We start from the raw sequence: 15,539 nt of genomic DNA, 5'->3' as shown, positions 1-15,539 counted from the left end.
TCACTCTAAAGCCCTGGACTCCCTTTCAGAGGGGAGCGGATTTTTAGTAGTGGCAGCTGCAACCCCTTTAGGGCCCTGGGAAATAGTTTCTGGATCAGCAGAGTGGGCCTTGTAAAGAAAATGAGAGTCCGGGACCCTGTAGTACCTATCGGGTTTGACAGGGGCCGGAGGAAGAGTGTCAGGGGTTATGCTAGACTCAGAGTACACATCATCAATGACATTCAAAACAGGAGGAATAGCCAAAGATCTATGCTGAGGTAAATGCAGAAAAGTTCTTAATCTTTTCCTGGAATCAGAGAATTCCTGGCCCTGCCATTTGAAATGCTCTCTCATAGTGTGAAGAGTCTCCCCGAAGGATAGTTCTTCAGGAGGGGAGGCCGAGGGGATAGATTCCTCTGCATCAGAATCCTCGTAGGCCGAAAAAGCCTCCTCCTGGTAGTCCGAGAGAGCAGAGCCATCAGAGGCCTCCTCTGAGGAGTGGGGATCAGAGGGCTCAACCCTGGGCCTTTTGTCTAGAGGAGGTTGAGAGCCCCTGTCCGGATGGGGTTGAGAGCCCCTAATTAAGGAAATAAGGTCCTCTGCTAAGGTTAGAATCTGTGAACTTGTAGTGGGTCCCTGAGGAATAACCCTGGGAGGCATAGCTTTTGTGTGTTTAGCAGCTTTAGCCCTGGTGAATGTCTTTATGGACATGGATGCAGGAGGCCTGGCTGCACCACGTGCTGGTGTAGTTTTATCTAGAGGAATGGTGTCGGAAGTTTCCAAGACACCAGTTTCAGAAGGAAATTCAATAACCGACTCAGCAGGGGCCTCCGGGGCCGAGGTTGTCGGTTGAGCGGTTTCGGGGGTCGGAAGTACCAAGGACTCTGTTTCAGCCGAGACCGAGACACTCGCGGTAGGCCTGGCCGTGGTTTCAGCCAAAACCGCGGCCCGCGTGTGCCGGTCCTTGTCCTTCCGTTTCTTTGTTAAATGTGAAGTCAGAGTCTCCGACGGCATATTGTATGAGAAACTAGCCCCAAAAAATTCCTCTGCAAACTCCGCCTGACATCTAAGAGTGCATCGGTTGAAGGAAGCACAGGCTGAACAGGCAGAGACGTCGTGGTCTGGGCCTAGGTAGGGGAGGCAGTAAGAGTGGAAATCCTTATGAGGTATTTGTTTCCCACAAGTTAAGCAATTATTAACTTTATCTGACATCGGCTGAGGCAAGAAAGAGTCCCCAACGGGGTACTTAGCTTTTGAAGTCTTCGGTAGCTGAATTACAGGTGCTGGCTGACCGGCACTTGCGAACTGCTTCTGCTTCGGGCACCATGCAGCAAGAAAGACTGAGGAAGATGGCGTCGGCTGACGCTTTTATACCCCAGGCGCTCTGACGTCGGGGAAAGGGTGACATCAGCCGACGCCGGACCCAGACTTTGGAATCCGGCCGACCGAAGGGCTGCCTGAGGCAGGACAACCCATATGTGATGACTGCAGATGCATCCTTGAAGGACATCTGCCCTGATTGATAGATCTGGAGATGGGTCCAGAATCCATGGTTCCTCCAAGAGGTAGGGCCACAGGAATGGAAACCAAACTTGTCGAGGCCAGTAAGGAGCAATGAGGATCAAGGAACTCCTCAACTGTCTTACTTTCTGTATTACTTTGGGGATGAGTGGAAAAGGAGGAAAGGCATAAAGAAGTCCCAGGGGCCAATCGTGAACTAGAGTATCCCTGGGTGACATCCCCGGATGGGGGATGAGGGCAAAGTAACTGCTGCATTTGGTGTTCAGGTGAGTGGCAAAAAGATAGCAGCAAGGCTGGACCCATCTGTGAAAGATCTCTTTCTCAACCATTGAATTCAGGGACCACTTGTGAGGCATCAGAATTGCTCGGCTGAGTTTGTCCGCTATTACGTTGGATTTCCCCGGGATATGCATTGCTATCAGGAAGCATTGTGTATCCATCGCCCACTTCCAAACTCTTAAGGCCTCTCGGCAAAGTGGATAAGATTGGTTCCCCCTTGCTTGTTTATGTACCACACGACAGACATGTTGTCTGACTGAATCACAATAGTCCCTGTGGGAAGGGAGCTGCGAAGTGCTTGCAACACATACAGCACCACTCACCTCCAGAACATTGATGTGCAAGTGGTTCTGTCAAGTACCTTGGACTGTCATTCCCAGATAATGCCCCCCCCCACCCTATCTGGGAAGCATCCGTGGTCAAAACTGCTTTTTCTTGGGGAGGAACAAGTGGACGACCTAGGACAAGTTGTTTTGTGTGTAACCACCATGTCAGATCCTTTTTGCATGTGTCTGTTATTAATATCTGGTGAGACAATGGAAGGTCTTGCATCGACCATTGTGCAAATAGCATCCATTGGAGAATCCTCATATGTAGGTGAAGAAGAGGAACTAATAGGATGGCAGAAGCCATAGTCCCTAGGACTTGAAGGACTACTCTGGCCTGGACTCTGTTTGTTTAGTAAGGATCTGACTTGACTGCGTAGAGATTCCACTCTTTCCTGTATTAGCTTTACTGACATGGTGGTTGTGTCTATTTCTGAGCCTAGATATACAATATGCTGTGTGAGAGATAAGACTAACTTTTGCAAGTTGACAGTGATGCCTAGACTGATAGAGTCTCGTCCCTGGTCCTTATGAGCTGATGCTTGGTGGTAGCAGTGAAGAGCCAGTCGTCTAGGTACAGAAACACCTGGAATCCTTGGCATCTCAGGTGAGCCGTTACCACTGCCAAACATTTGGTAAACACTCTGGGGGCTGTAGTGAGGCCAAAGGGAAGCGTTCTGAACAGAAAATAACTGGCTCCCAGCCAGAAGCGCAAGTGTCTCCTGGAGCGCCTGTCCATTTTGATGTGGTAGTACACATCCTGGAGATCGATTGAGCACATCCAGTTGTCTTTCCCGATAAAGGGAAATATCGACTGCAGAGTGACCATTCGGAACTTTGATTTTCTTATATGCTAGTTCAGCCTGCTGAGATCTAGAACTGATCTCCAGTCCCCTGGCTTTTTTGGAACTAAAAGAATCAAGAGTAAGTTCTGGATCCTACTTGCTCTGCAGGGACTTCTTGGATGACTCTCTTTTGCAGCAACGAGATGACCTCTGATGCTGCATGGTCTTCTTGGATGGGTGGTACGTCTGGAAGAGACCGGTTTGTTGGGGGTTCGGAAATAAAGGGAATCAGGTAACCTCTGGATATTGTGTGTACCCAACGATCTTGACTGATAGTTAGCCAGGCGCTTGAGTACAGCGATATACGACCCCCGACTGCCTCCAGAGACGGACAGCCAGGCAACCCCTCAGGGTCGATGGAAGGGACGATCACAAAAAGCTTCTCTGTCTCCCTGGTGTTGCGGACCTCCTCTGCCACGAGGGTGGCGTCTTCCATTATATCCTCCCCCTCTGCCTCTGGGGGAGGGTTGACCTTGTGCCTGAGGAAAACCTTTTTGGGATTTGCAGAACCACATTTTCCATCCTGTATTACCCTTGGGATAGGGTCTGGACGGGACAGAGAAATGGACTGCAACGGTAGATAAGGCTTTCCCTTCCTGCTCGCACCTAGTCAAAGTCTCTTTCACTTGGTGTCCAAAAAGAGATGAATCATCAAGGGGAACATTAGTGAAGGAAGACTTGAAGGATTCCGTAAAATTACAAAGATGCATCCACAAATATCTCCTGAGGGATATCCCTGCTGCAGCTGCCCTACTCGCTCCATCTGCCGCATATGAGATCAGCCTCATGGAGGAGTTAGCAATGGAAGTAAGGGTGGAGAGCTGCGCGGATACCTTATCCATGGAACCCTGAGCTACTGAAGCCTGGAGGGTATCTCCTAACTCTTTCAGGAGATCCCTCTGAAGAGGAGTAAAATGAGTCAGGTAATTCAGCGATCTTAATGTAAATACCACTGAACAAAAAGTATGCTTCCCGTACCTATCCATCGTCCTGGATTCCTTGTTAGGAGGATGGACATTAGAAGATGTCTCAGATAATTCCTTCTTGGTGGCCGCTGCTACCACCATAGCATCAACTGGAACTCCCTTACTAAGGAAAGACTTGTCCTCAGGTGCTGTCATAAATTTGTTTGGCCTCCTCGGGATGGCTTCCACTGAATCTGGAGAGGTCCATGCTTTCCGCGATATGACCCCCAAAAGTTGGTCATAAGGCGGCGTCACCCAAGAGGTGAAAGGTTGAGTGCCAAAGTCCTCAAGATACACTAATTCATCCTCAGTAGGGTTAGGGGTCTTCCAATCACCCCTCTGTCTAAGGATTTCTAGGATGTCAGAAAAGGAGACATCCTCAGAAAGGGATCTAGGGGACCCTTCTGATTCCTCTAAATCAGTGTCTGACGTGACAGACTCAGGGGAGTCGACATGTTTCCTCTTACACAGCCTCTTCTGAGGGATCTCTCCAGTGGGATAATCTGGGGAGGTCTCAGAAGAGGGGGCACCTCCAATGGGGGCTACTTGGGCCTCTGGTTCCCTACGCTGTGGGGGTGGCAGGGGGGGGGGGAGATTTCTGCCTGCTGCTGGTGGGACACAGGTTCCAAAGGAATGGCTTTGGCAGAGGATAAAGCCTTCTCTATAGCTTTGAAAGCCCCCCCCCCCCCACTCCGAACAAGACCTCCGCTCCGAGGAGGTGGATGGTCGACTCCTAGCAAGAGGGAACAGCTCAGAAGCAGAAGTGGGAGCCGAGCTGAGTCGAACCGAGGGTCAGAGAGGGAGGGTCGGTTCCAACGAGACCCCAGGATGACTGTCCCCCTCAGAGTTGACACGAGAGCGTCGGCTCCCACTAATTGGTTCTGAGGAAACAGGTTGAATCCCTGGAGCCGAAGGGTTGAAGACAGAGGAACCTAACATAATAGGCTCAGAGAGTGAAGCAGTCGGAGGAGAAACAGTGGTTGGTAAGGGGGCCGGCTCTGAGACCTTTGGGTCTGGAGGGGCCAATTTTCTAGCCAGAGCTGGATCCGAAAGCAACCTCTTCACCACCATCTCGATGTCCTCCATCTGATAGGGTCCTGAAGGATCTGGTGGAGACAGAAGGAGACTACCTTCCCTCCAAAATAGGAGAACGCAATGTAGGAGATACAGTCTCGATGTCAGCCAAAATTTTTGGTACCAAAGACGGTCTCGGAACCGAGGAAATTGACGGCACCGAAGTAGATGAAGCTGAATCAGAACCGGACGCTTTAGTCTTTTTTTGCTGGCTCCGAAACCGGGGCCGACAATTTTCTCTTTGAGGATTTTGGAGCTGCCTGACCAAGTTCCAGCTGTTCCTGGAAGGAACTGGTCATGCAACCCCTGTCAATGAGTTTTCTCTTCCTTTGATTCAAAACTCTTGTGCTAAAAGTGTGACAGAAGGTGCAGGGTTCCTGTAAATGGGCTTCGCCAAGACTATATAACACAACTGGTGTGGCTGTCTGTAAGAGACATTTTCTGCACACACCTATCACATTTCTTGAACCCCGAAGGGTGATGATCCTTATGATCCTTATCTTTAGACATTCTTAGAAACGAAGACAAAAAGATAACAACAGTAAAGTATTAACAACAATAAAGGTGAGAAGAGGAGAAGATTAAAAAAAAAAAAAGTTAGCAGTCACATACACACAGGGAGGAAAGGCCTTCTAACTTAAACGGTCACTACGGTCCTCTAACTTAAATGGGCCGTACAGTCCTAAGGGGGTATAGGGGTTGAAAAAACTTTCAAAGACAGTCGCACAAGAGATAAGAAACTATCTAAATATATATCAGACAGAAAAAGGGTAGGAAAGGACTAAATATAGTAAAAAATCATTTTACTTAGCCAACCAGCCAGAAAGACACAACCTTGAAGCTTTCACAGCAAACGAGATCTGGGGAATTGCCATGAGGCACCATGGGATAGGGGCTGGCCTCGAGCCAGTAAAAGCTCTCGAGCTTTAGTATCGGCCGAGTCAGAGCCGATGAACCCATCCAGCAGAATTACGGCGAGATAGGACTACATAACATCCAACAGTTTCCGGACAGAATGTTTGGGTTGCCCAGAGAGGAAGTCCTCAGTAATGATGGGGTTGTTTCCTGGAGGGATATAGATTGCAATAATGGTTGTGGATTTCTGAGAGTTTACTTCAAGTCCAGTGAATAGTACTTCGACCCTGCTGAACTCAGGATGGTTTAGATTTAGGGGAAGTAGTTTTAGTGTGTTTTTACAAATAATGGCTATGCCTCCACCATGTTTGTTGTCTATCCATTCTCTGGAGGTTATAATCTTGGGTTAGAATTTCACAATCATTTATCTGAGGAGTTAGCCAGGTTTCAGTTAAAACTGTTACATCAGGGGAGTAGAGGGTGATAAATGCACAAAATTCATGTACTTTGTTTACTATGCTTCTAAGATTAATGTTTAGAAAACAGAGATCAGATTTGTTGAATACAGGAGTAGTAGAATATGCAGGGGATGGTTCAAACACAGCTGCAGTGCAACTGGCCAAGGACACTTCAAGGAGTATCAATTACTACACCTACTGCATAACCAAGTTGGAAGGCAAATGGGAGTGATCAAACCTATATCCCAGACAAAAGGTAAGAATCCAAGACTGTGGTGGTATGGGGTGTCAAGGGTATGACTACTACGGCTGCACTCAAAATGGGAAAATGAGATTCTTTTTAATTAATTTCTGTGGTTAGCTGTAATATAGCCACTGAAATTAGCAAGACTGCAAAACTGTGAATGTAAAGAAATGTATTACTGACCCCAAAGTTGCACTATATCAGAGTTAATACATTTAGAGATATGGAGGTGTGGAAAGCACATTGTGGCTTCTCCCTCATGAAAAAGCATTTTCTCTTATGTTAAAGTTGGAGTCATGTGCCATGATCATAATTTTAAGCACTATTCAATGCTATAGGATTCACTTGTCCACAAATCCCCTGCAATAAATCTAAAAAATAAAACTGACTAACCATAACCATAGCAAAACTAACTTCACCTTGAAATGCTTATCCATATCAACTTCATCAGTCTGTATCAATGAAACCTCAGGATACCTGTGGTAATAAATCAGGAGACCTACATCTGTTCAAATGTACATCCACATAAAGGCAATACCATAGACAATGCATCTGCCTTCATGCAAACTGTGGTAGTGTGACGCATATTTCACCATTAGGTTGTTTTCTCTCCTTCCCAAAGTATGTGTGACCACAGAATTAGTATACGTTAGCAAGGGGGTGTGGAGGCAAAGTCTCCAACATGGGATGGTGCTTGCCTCCTGCAAAAAAAACATGTTTTTGTGATGATCCCAAAATGTGCAGTGTACATGCATTCAGGGAAAATGCGCTGGGTGGTACACCTGCAGGAGGTCTGATGTCACACACTTATAATGGATGCTAGGTGCCTAACTAGCTGTGATGGTCACAGTCTGGCAGACCAAACTGACTGGACTGCATCACTGGTGTGTTTTTAGAACATTCTACTGGACTGAGCAGCACTGATAATTGCCTACATCCAATGGAGCTCTACAAGTCAACTGGGTAACTGAAGAAGTGGACTCATCACTGAAAGAGTCTTCTCCTCATCCCCCAATGGTGCAATGACCCCTAACACTGATGTGTTTAAGCAAGGATGTACACAAATTTCCCTCCAACCTGAACAAAGATACTTACAGTTAAAATTGCTATGAAACTGACTTCTGAACCACCTGCAAGCCTATTCAATCAATATGACCTATTCAATCAATATGACATCAGTAAACAGGGATGCAGCCAACTGGATTAAGCACTCCTAGTTTAACTGTACCAGACTAAACTACTGGTAGGAGACTACACCCACAGTACAAACTGTACCAGACAATATCGCTGGCATGTGGGTAGACATGTAGAAAGCATATGGATAAAATCTACCAGCGTGCCTCATTGGTACACATTTAGACCTGAAGTCATCTGCATAAATTTTCCCAGACCACATGATTGGTACCTCACTGACATACCTGCAGATTTTTCTCAGCTGACTGTATCAGATGACCACTGGTGTGTGGCTAAACCTGTGGTACTCATTTATGTAAGACAGCACTAGACTGAACCAATGGCATCCCATCAAGCCAGCTATACAGAGGTGAGACAATGCCTAACTACAAGACAACAGCATGCAGCTATACTGACCAAATCTGACTGCTTCCATAGCATGTCACTATACCTGTTCAAGAGCCTCGGCCAACAGTTTGTTGAGTTTCTGCTCCCTTTTACGTAGCTTTTCGATGTCCCACTGTAGGTCCTCAATGGCAGTCTCCATTTCAGATACCTTGGTTTCTGAGGAAGTGACTTTGTCTTGTAGATCATTGTACTGTAGAGACAGACAGAAGACAATGTTTAGCATACACATATTTTTAATACACAAAGTACTGGAAAAAGAACAAACTCCCAGTACGACACAGGTCTAATAAGGCACAATACAGGGAATGAGGTGCTCAATAAACACACATCCTCTATCTCCAATACCACCCAACTTGTACATCCTCCCCATCCTTCTAAGTGTCAATGAACAAAATTTGCAGTCCACTCATCTGTAGCCATCACTTTTCTCTCTGCTCTCAATCTCCGTGCATTCCAACATCTCCATTTCTACCATCACAGATCCCTGTGTATTCCATCATCTCTCTCCCACCACCCTCACGGATCCCTGTGCATTCCATCAACACTCCCTCTTCCCTCACGGATCCCTGTGCATTCCATCATCTCTCTCCCACCACCCTCACGGATCCCTGTGCATTCCATCATCACTCCCTCTGCCCTCATGGATCCCTGTGCATTCCATTAACACTCCCTCTGCCCTCACGGATCCCTGTGCATTCCATCAACACTCCCTCTTCCCTCACAGATCCCTGCGCATTCCATCATCACCCCCTCTTCCCTCACAGATCCCTGTGCATTCCATCAACACTCCCTCTTCTCTCATGGATCCCTGTGCAGTCCATCATCACTCCCTCTGCCCTCACGGATCCCTGTACATTCCATCAACACTCCCTCTGCCCTCACCAATCCCTGTGCATTCCAAAATCACTCCCTCTGCCCTCACGGATTCCTGTGCATTCCATCACCACTTCCCCCCACATGGATCTCTGTGCATTCCATCACCACCACCCCCACAGATCCCTGTGCGTTATTTGCATTTCTATTTTACAGCCCTTTTTATGTGGTCTTTCCATGTCTTTGTTTATGATGGGCATCCCCACCTTCAGCTCACCTTGTAATTGGGTATAGTATTGTAAGGCACTTTCAGTTTTTCCTTATTCTCAAGTTTCTCTGGCCATATCCAAATGTCCACATCAGTGCCTGCCACAAAGTAACTCGGCAGGACCGAACCCTGTTGAGCTACATGTCTAATAATAATCAGGAGGTATGACACAAAATGGTCTCAGTTTTTATCATCTTTCACAATAACTTTTCTCAGCATGAATTTTAGCGTTCAGTTAAAATGCTCTACTAATCCCTCCATCTCAGGAAGGTACACTGACTTTTTAACTACTCACCCTTAAAGCACCGGCACAGTCGACACATTATTCTTGATATGATTTAACTACTCAACCTTAAAGCACTGGCACAGTTGACACATTATTCTGGATATGATTTAACTACTCACCCTTAAAGCACCGGCACAGTCGACACATTATTCTGGATATGATTTACTTACTCAAACTTAAAGCACCGGCACAGTCGACACATTATTCTGGATATGATTTAACTACTCAACCTTAAAGCACTGGCACAGTCGACACATTATTCTGGATATGATTTAACTACTCAACCTTAAAGCACTGGCACAGTCGACACATTATTCTGGATATGATTTAACTACTCATCCTTAAAGCACCGGCACAGTCGACACATTATTCTGGATATGATTTAACTACTCACCCTTAAAGCACCGGCACAGTCGACACATTATTCTGGATATGATTTAACTACTCACCCTTAAAGCACCGGCACAGTCGACACATTATTCTGGATATGAGTGGAGTCTCCAATCAGTGAGTATTTCCTCAGGTATTCCTACTCTTGAAAAGAAGACAAATTTCCCAGTTAAAGATTTAGCACTATCGTTAGTTAGAGGGACATCCTCAGAGTACTTTGCTGCATGGTCCAGAACAACCAGCACATACTGAAACCCATTAGTGGATTTTACCAACGGCCCAACAATGTTAAACAGCAGGTTCAAATGGCATCTCTATGATAACCATTAGAGTCAAAGGACTTTTACAATCTATGGAAGGCGTGTGTTTTAAAATTTAAGGAATCCAGCACAAATGTTCAACATCTTTCATTAGTTCTGGTCAGTAAAACATTGTTATGATCATTGCTTTAGTCCTGTCTTATGTTTCTGAAATGTTTGGAAACTAATAGTTAATGTACTGATTTTTTTTTCTATGCCCTTACTTACTCTGCAGAATAACTCATTTTGTAACTCAAAGTACGGGTAAAATGTGGGGAAAGTACAGTTTTGTACCTACCATAAATGTAGATGTTCGGGTGTAGACACTGCTGCAGTCATTACACTTGGGTTATCCTGCCATCAGGCGGTCCCCACAGTCAGCCGACACCATTTTCTTCAGTTTTTCTTGCCCCAGATGTCAGGTGCCTCTAAATATGTAGGCAATTCCAATTGCTAATAAAACATACATAAGAAAAGCAAAAAACAACTTACAGCTACCAGCAAATACTCTCCATAGGTAGTAAGGGTAGAAGACATAGGTACGTACCAGTCAGTAAGAGGGGAAGGAGGGAGGGTAACCTGGACTGCAGCAGTGTCTACACTCGAACATCTACATTTATGGTAGGTACAAAACCGTACTATGTTCATCATGTTACACTGCTGCAGTCATTACACTTGGGTAGAATCCCAAAGCTGAGGAACGGTGGCTGGTCCTATAAGGCATTAGGGGTGGCTATAAGGCCCTGCAGCACTGCAGTGGTGAAGCCAGCTCTGGATTTAGAGTATAGAGGCAGATGGTAATACTTGGTGAAGGTGTGTACAGAACTCCAAGTTGCTACTTCAAAAATATCCTTGGTAGGTCCTCCCCTGAGGTAGGCAGCTGAAGTGGCTGTTGCCCTGGTGGAGTGAGATCTAATGCTGCTAGGTACAGGTTTTCCAATGGTATGTGCAGCAGAAACGTATACAATGTCCTATCCATTTTGAAATAGTCTGTTTTGAAATGGCTTTTCCCTGTGCTCCTGCAACATATGCTACCAATAATTGCTCAGTAATTTCAAAGACAAACTCGGGTGGGTACCCGCGTTTAAGGAAAAATTGAGTCAAAGTACCACATTCTTCCATAAAGTCATCATCGTCACTAATCATCTGTGCTGCTCTAACAAGCTGCCCCTTCAACACCGATTTCTTCTGGTGCATAGGATGGCAACTTGAATAGTGCAGCATGGAGTTAGAGTAGGTCTCTCTACGGTATATTTTAGATAGCCATCTCTTATTGACATAGTCCTTTCTTAGGTCTATGTCCAAGTAGTCTATTCTATCCTTATTAAATTTGTAAGTGAACGAAAGAAAGCTAGTAGACGTATTAAGAGTCAACATTAGATCTTTTATCTCTAGTTCTGTTCCTTTGTAAATCAGAAATATGTCGTCAAGGAACCTTGTATACAGAGCTAATTTCGTAAAAATAGCTTCTGCTGTTAAAATATTCCTCCTCTCCCAATACGCCATGACTAAATTGGCAATACTCCCGCCACTCGGGGATCCCATGGCTACCCCAATTTTTTGATGGAATAGCTCATTGTTAAACATCAAGAAATTGTAGGAAAGAATAGTGTCAATTAACTCCCCCACCAATTGGATTTCATCATTAGGTGCATTTAGAATTTCCAACATTGCACCAACCCATTCTATCGCTACGTCGTGGGGGATAGATGAATATAGATCTTTTACATCAATAGCGACCAACAAAGAGTCAGAATAGAAGTCAACTGTATTGATAGTTTCTAAGAAGCTCCATGAATCTTTAGTTATTTGGCTTTCTTTTTTAACATATTTCTGCAAAATCTTGTCAAGAACCTTACTACATGTGTAGGTAATGCTCTTCCTCCCCATCCACCAATGGTCTCATGGGGGGATTGTTGATATCTTTGTGAATCTTAGGAATGCCGAACAACACCGGTGTTCTAGGTGTTTGTTGCTGCATGTATATATAGGTTTCCCTATCGATTCTAGATTCCACATAAAGCTCTTCAATGAAGCCCTTAACCCTTTGATATGCCCCATTCATTTAGTTTAGGGATACTTTAGTATAAGTTTCACTATTTAGTATAAGGTTCATTCTACAGTTGTAGTCTTCGTTGGTCATTATTGTGATACCCCCACCTTTGTCCGGTTTCATTAAACGCACGGGGGCCCTTCTTAAAAACAGAAATTCCTCCCTTTCACTGTTTGAAATATTCTGTCCCCCCCCCGAGCAAACCTAGCTATTTGTTTGTTCAGATTTCTCAAGTCCATTTCGGTGACTTTTTCGAATAGTTGCAAGGTAGGGTGTAATGGTGGGTTGTAGACACTAGACACATAAAGCTCAGGTTTCTGGCCAAGATCGTTACCCAACAGTAGTGACAAGTTAATTTTCCTAATAAACAATTTCAGGTCAATCAGGGTATGTGCCAAATCAAAGTGGGAGGAAGGAACAAAGGTGTTCCCCTTCGAAAGTAATTCTATGATGTCATTACTGATGTTATAGTCAGTATAATTAAATACATTAAAATCGCCACTCTTGTTGGCCAAAATTTTACAGTCTGAGCCATTATTAAAGTTTTGGTCAGAGGGTTCCCCTGGTGTTACCACCTCTTCCTCCTGGCTCCTTTCCTCCTGTTGTTCGGTGCCCTCTGGTTGGAGGCTCCAGGTTGAAAATTTTGTTGCTGAGGTGCTCTTTCGTTAGCCTCAGCTATATTGCCTCTGTCGTTGTTGTTAATACGCCTTTCATTTTGATTCGCCAACCTCTCACTTCTTCTAACACCATTGTTGTTAGAAGGCCCTTGGTATCCCATATCATCCTGTAAATCACCTTCACCGGTGATATTACGTTGGTCAATTACTTGGTTAGGCCCTACTTGTCTCTCTACATTGGAGTCCCCGCTTGTTGCCAAAGTAGCATTAGCTTGTGTCACCGGTTTAGGGTAAGCTGACCCATTTGCGTAGTCTCTAACATCTCTAGCAATCTTTTTCTTTTTAGTAGCATTAAGTTTGGCTAGATGCTCATCAATACTGGTAAAGCATCTCTCATAGTCAAACTTATATCTTAGGTAGTTAGTGTCATTTTTAATAACTCTGTCCAGTTCCTCGATTTCAGCTAGCAAGTTGGTAATAAGCATCTGATATTGATCGCACAATAACCCCATCAATTCAAAACCGTGTTTGTCAAAGAGTGCAATAAGCGCAGTATAAAAACTGGACCCCTCTACCAAGCCTGCAGGGAACTGCCAGTACCTTAATCCTTTAGGTACAACTTTTAGTCTAGTACATTCCCGAAAGTATGCAACTTCAAGCTGCAACTTTCTTACTTTAAACAGTTTTTCATCAAGTGTATTTAACCTTACTGACAGGTCAGGGCTTACCTCATTTGTGTTAATTGTATCGCCCCCAGTCTGTAGGTCTCCAAAAGAAAATTCTCTGTGCACCCAAACGTTCAAAGAGGGAGCCATGGAAGTGCCCCCGCTCGCCTCCTGGCGTCCAATTCCCAGACCATTTACTAAATTCACTGGTTCCGCTCCAGGAACCGTTGACCGGTTAGGAAACCGGTTCGGTGTGGTGCCCTCAATGCTGTTGTTTTCGCCGTCACCGTTACGGTTAAAAAGTCTGGTAGTAGTGTTGTTGTTGCAGCTGTTCAGCCCTTGCGCATCCCCTGACGTCTCTCCCGTTGCACGTACTTCAGCATTCCGCTCTCTCCCTTGAGCAGCAGCTACCGTCTCGACCTGTTGAGATAAACGGTCGACCTTCTGAGTGAGAAGCTCAATGAGAGCTGTTAGGTTACATCCGCTCTCTTGCGATCCATCACCTTGTGAATTTGGACTTCCTGTATCCATGGCCCGCAAAAACAAACCAAGAAATGTAACGATAAGCTGAACCAGTAAATGACACAAAAGACCAGGAGCAGGCAGTCCTCTTCACTAAAAACATTGTTTAATTTACTTGAAGTGCGTTCAATATTATATATTAATGGATTCAACTCCCATTCGTGCGGATCCATGATGTTTCTGCTTAAGTCGTCTGCAAGTGTGTTTTTCTCTCCTGGCAGGAATTGCACTTGCAGATGAACTTGAAGGTTTATAGCTGTGTTCCATAAGGTCATAGTTTGTCTGCATAGGGGGTAGGAGTGAGTGCACCTTTGCTTGTTTATGTACCACATAACTGTGGTGTTGTCTGTCTTTAGGAGTAGATGTCCTGGATGCAGCAGGTCCTTGAAAGCTATAATAACATTTTGTACAGCTAGCATCTCTTTTTGATTGATGTGAAGATGCCTTTGTTCTGTGGTCCACATGCCCTGAATACATTTGCCTGCCATGTGTGCTCCCCAGGCATAATCCGATGCATCAGTTGTCAGTGTTTACCTGGCTGTGGGTTGTGTAAAAGGCTGTCCCTTGTTGAGGTGACAAGCTTGAGCCCACCATTGAAACTCCTGTTGAAGGCAAGGGATCAGTGGTATAACTGTTTCCAAACTTTGACAGTGTTGAGACCATACATTCTTTAAGTACCATTGTAGTTTCCTCATATGCAGTCTGGCATATGGAATTAGTAGTATGCAGGATGCCATGTAACTCAAGGCCTGCAGAATTTTTCTTGCAGGGAGCTGGGTCTTTGTTGCCATCAATTTAAAGTATTGAGTCAGTTGTCCTTGTTTGTCTGGCATGAGATAAGCCATCTGGGCCGTTGTGTTCAAGCTGGCAACCAGGAATATAATCTCTTGTGATGGCACTAGTTTTGATTTCTTTTCGTTTTCTGTGTACCCCAGGCAACTTAATAACTTTTTTACAAATGCCAGATGCTTTAGAAGAGTGTCCTTGCTCTCTGCTTGAATCAGGCAGTCATCCAGGTACGGATAAATTTGAATTCCTATTTGTCTGCAAAATGCAATTACTGGTGCAAGGCACTTTGTGAAGACCCTGGGCGCAGTAGATAAGCCAAAGGGCAGTGCAGAGAATTGGTAGTGCATTGAACCAGCTATGAATCTGAGGTATCTTCTGCAGTTGTGTCTGATAGTGACATGCAGGTATGCCTCTTTGAGGTCCAAAGTCACGAGCCACGCTTTCTTGCCCAGCATGGGAAAAAGCTGCTGTAATGTTAACATTTTGAATTTCGGAACATCCAGGTAAGTGTTTAGAGATGAAAGATCCAGAATGGGCCTCCAGGATTTTTCCTTTCTGGGTACCAGAAAGAGTCTTGAGTAAAATCCTTGTCCTTGCTCCTATGATGGTACCTTTTGAATAGCTCTCATATCCATGAGTGCTGTAATTTGTTTTTGAGCTTCTGCCCATTGATTTGATGGCAGATTTGGCATTCCTTTTAACCTTGGCAG

At 45.0% G+C, this 15,539-nt stretch overlaps 1 protein-coding gene across 5 annotated transcripts in view; it reads right to left on the bottom strand.

Moving 5' to 3' along the window:
* Positions 1-15,539, bottom strand: part of RNF40 (ring finger protein 40) — a 713,617-nt gene that overhangs the window by 386,909 nt on the left and 311,169 nt on the right. For all 5 annotated transcript variants that reach the window (XM_044086638.1, XM_044086641.1, XM_044086639.1 and 2 more), the window contains one exon: positions 8,171-8,317. In XM_044086638.1, coding sequence (XP_043942573.1) covers positions 8,171-8,317 — 147 coding nt within the window. The remainder of the gene's footprint in view (positions 1-8,170; positions 8,318-15,539) is intronic.

The sequence above is a fragment of the Protopterus annectens genome, chromosome 10.part0, assembly GCF_019279795.1.
Source record: "Protopterus annectens isolate FY-2018-M chromosome 10.part0, PAN1.0, whole genome shotgun sequence".
NCBI lineage: Eukaryota > Metazoa > Chordata > Ceratodontiformes > Protopteridae > Protopterus > Protopterus annectens.
This window is presented reverse-complemented; position numbering and strand designations above follow the sequence as displayed.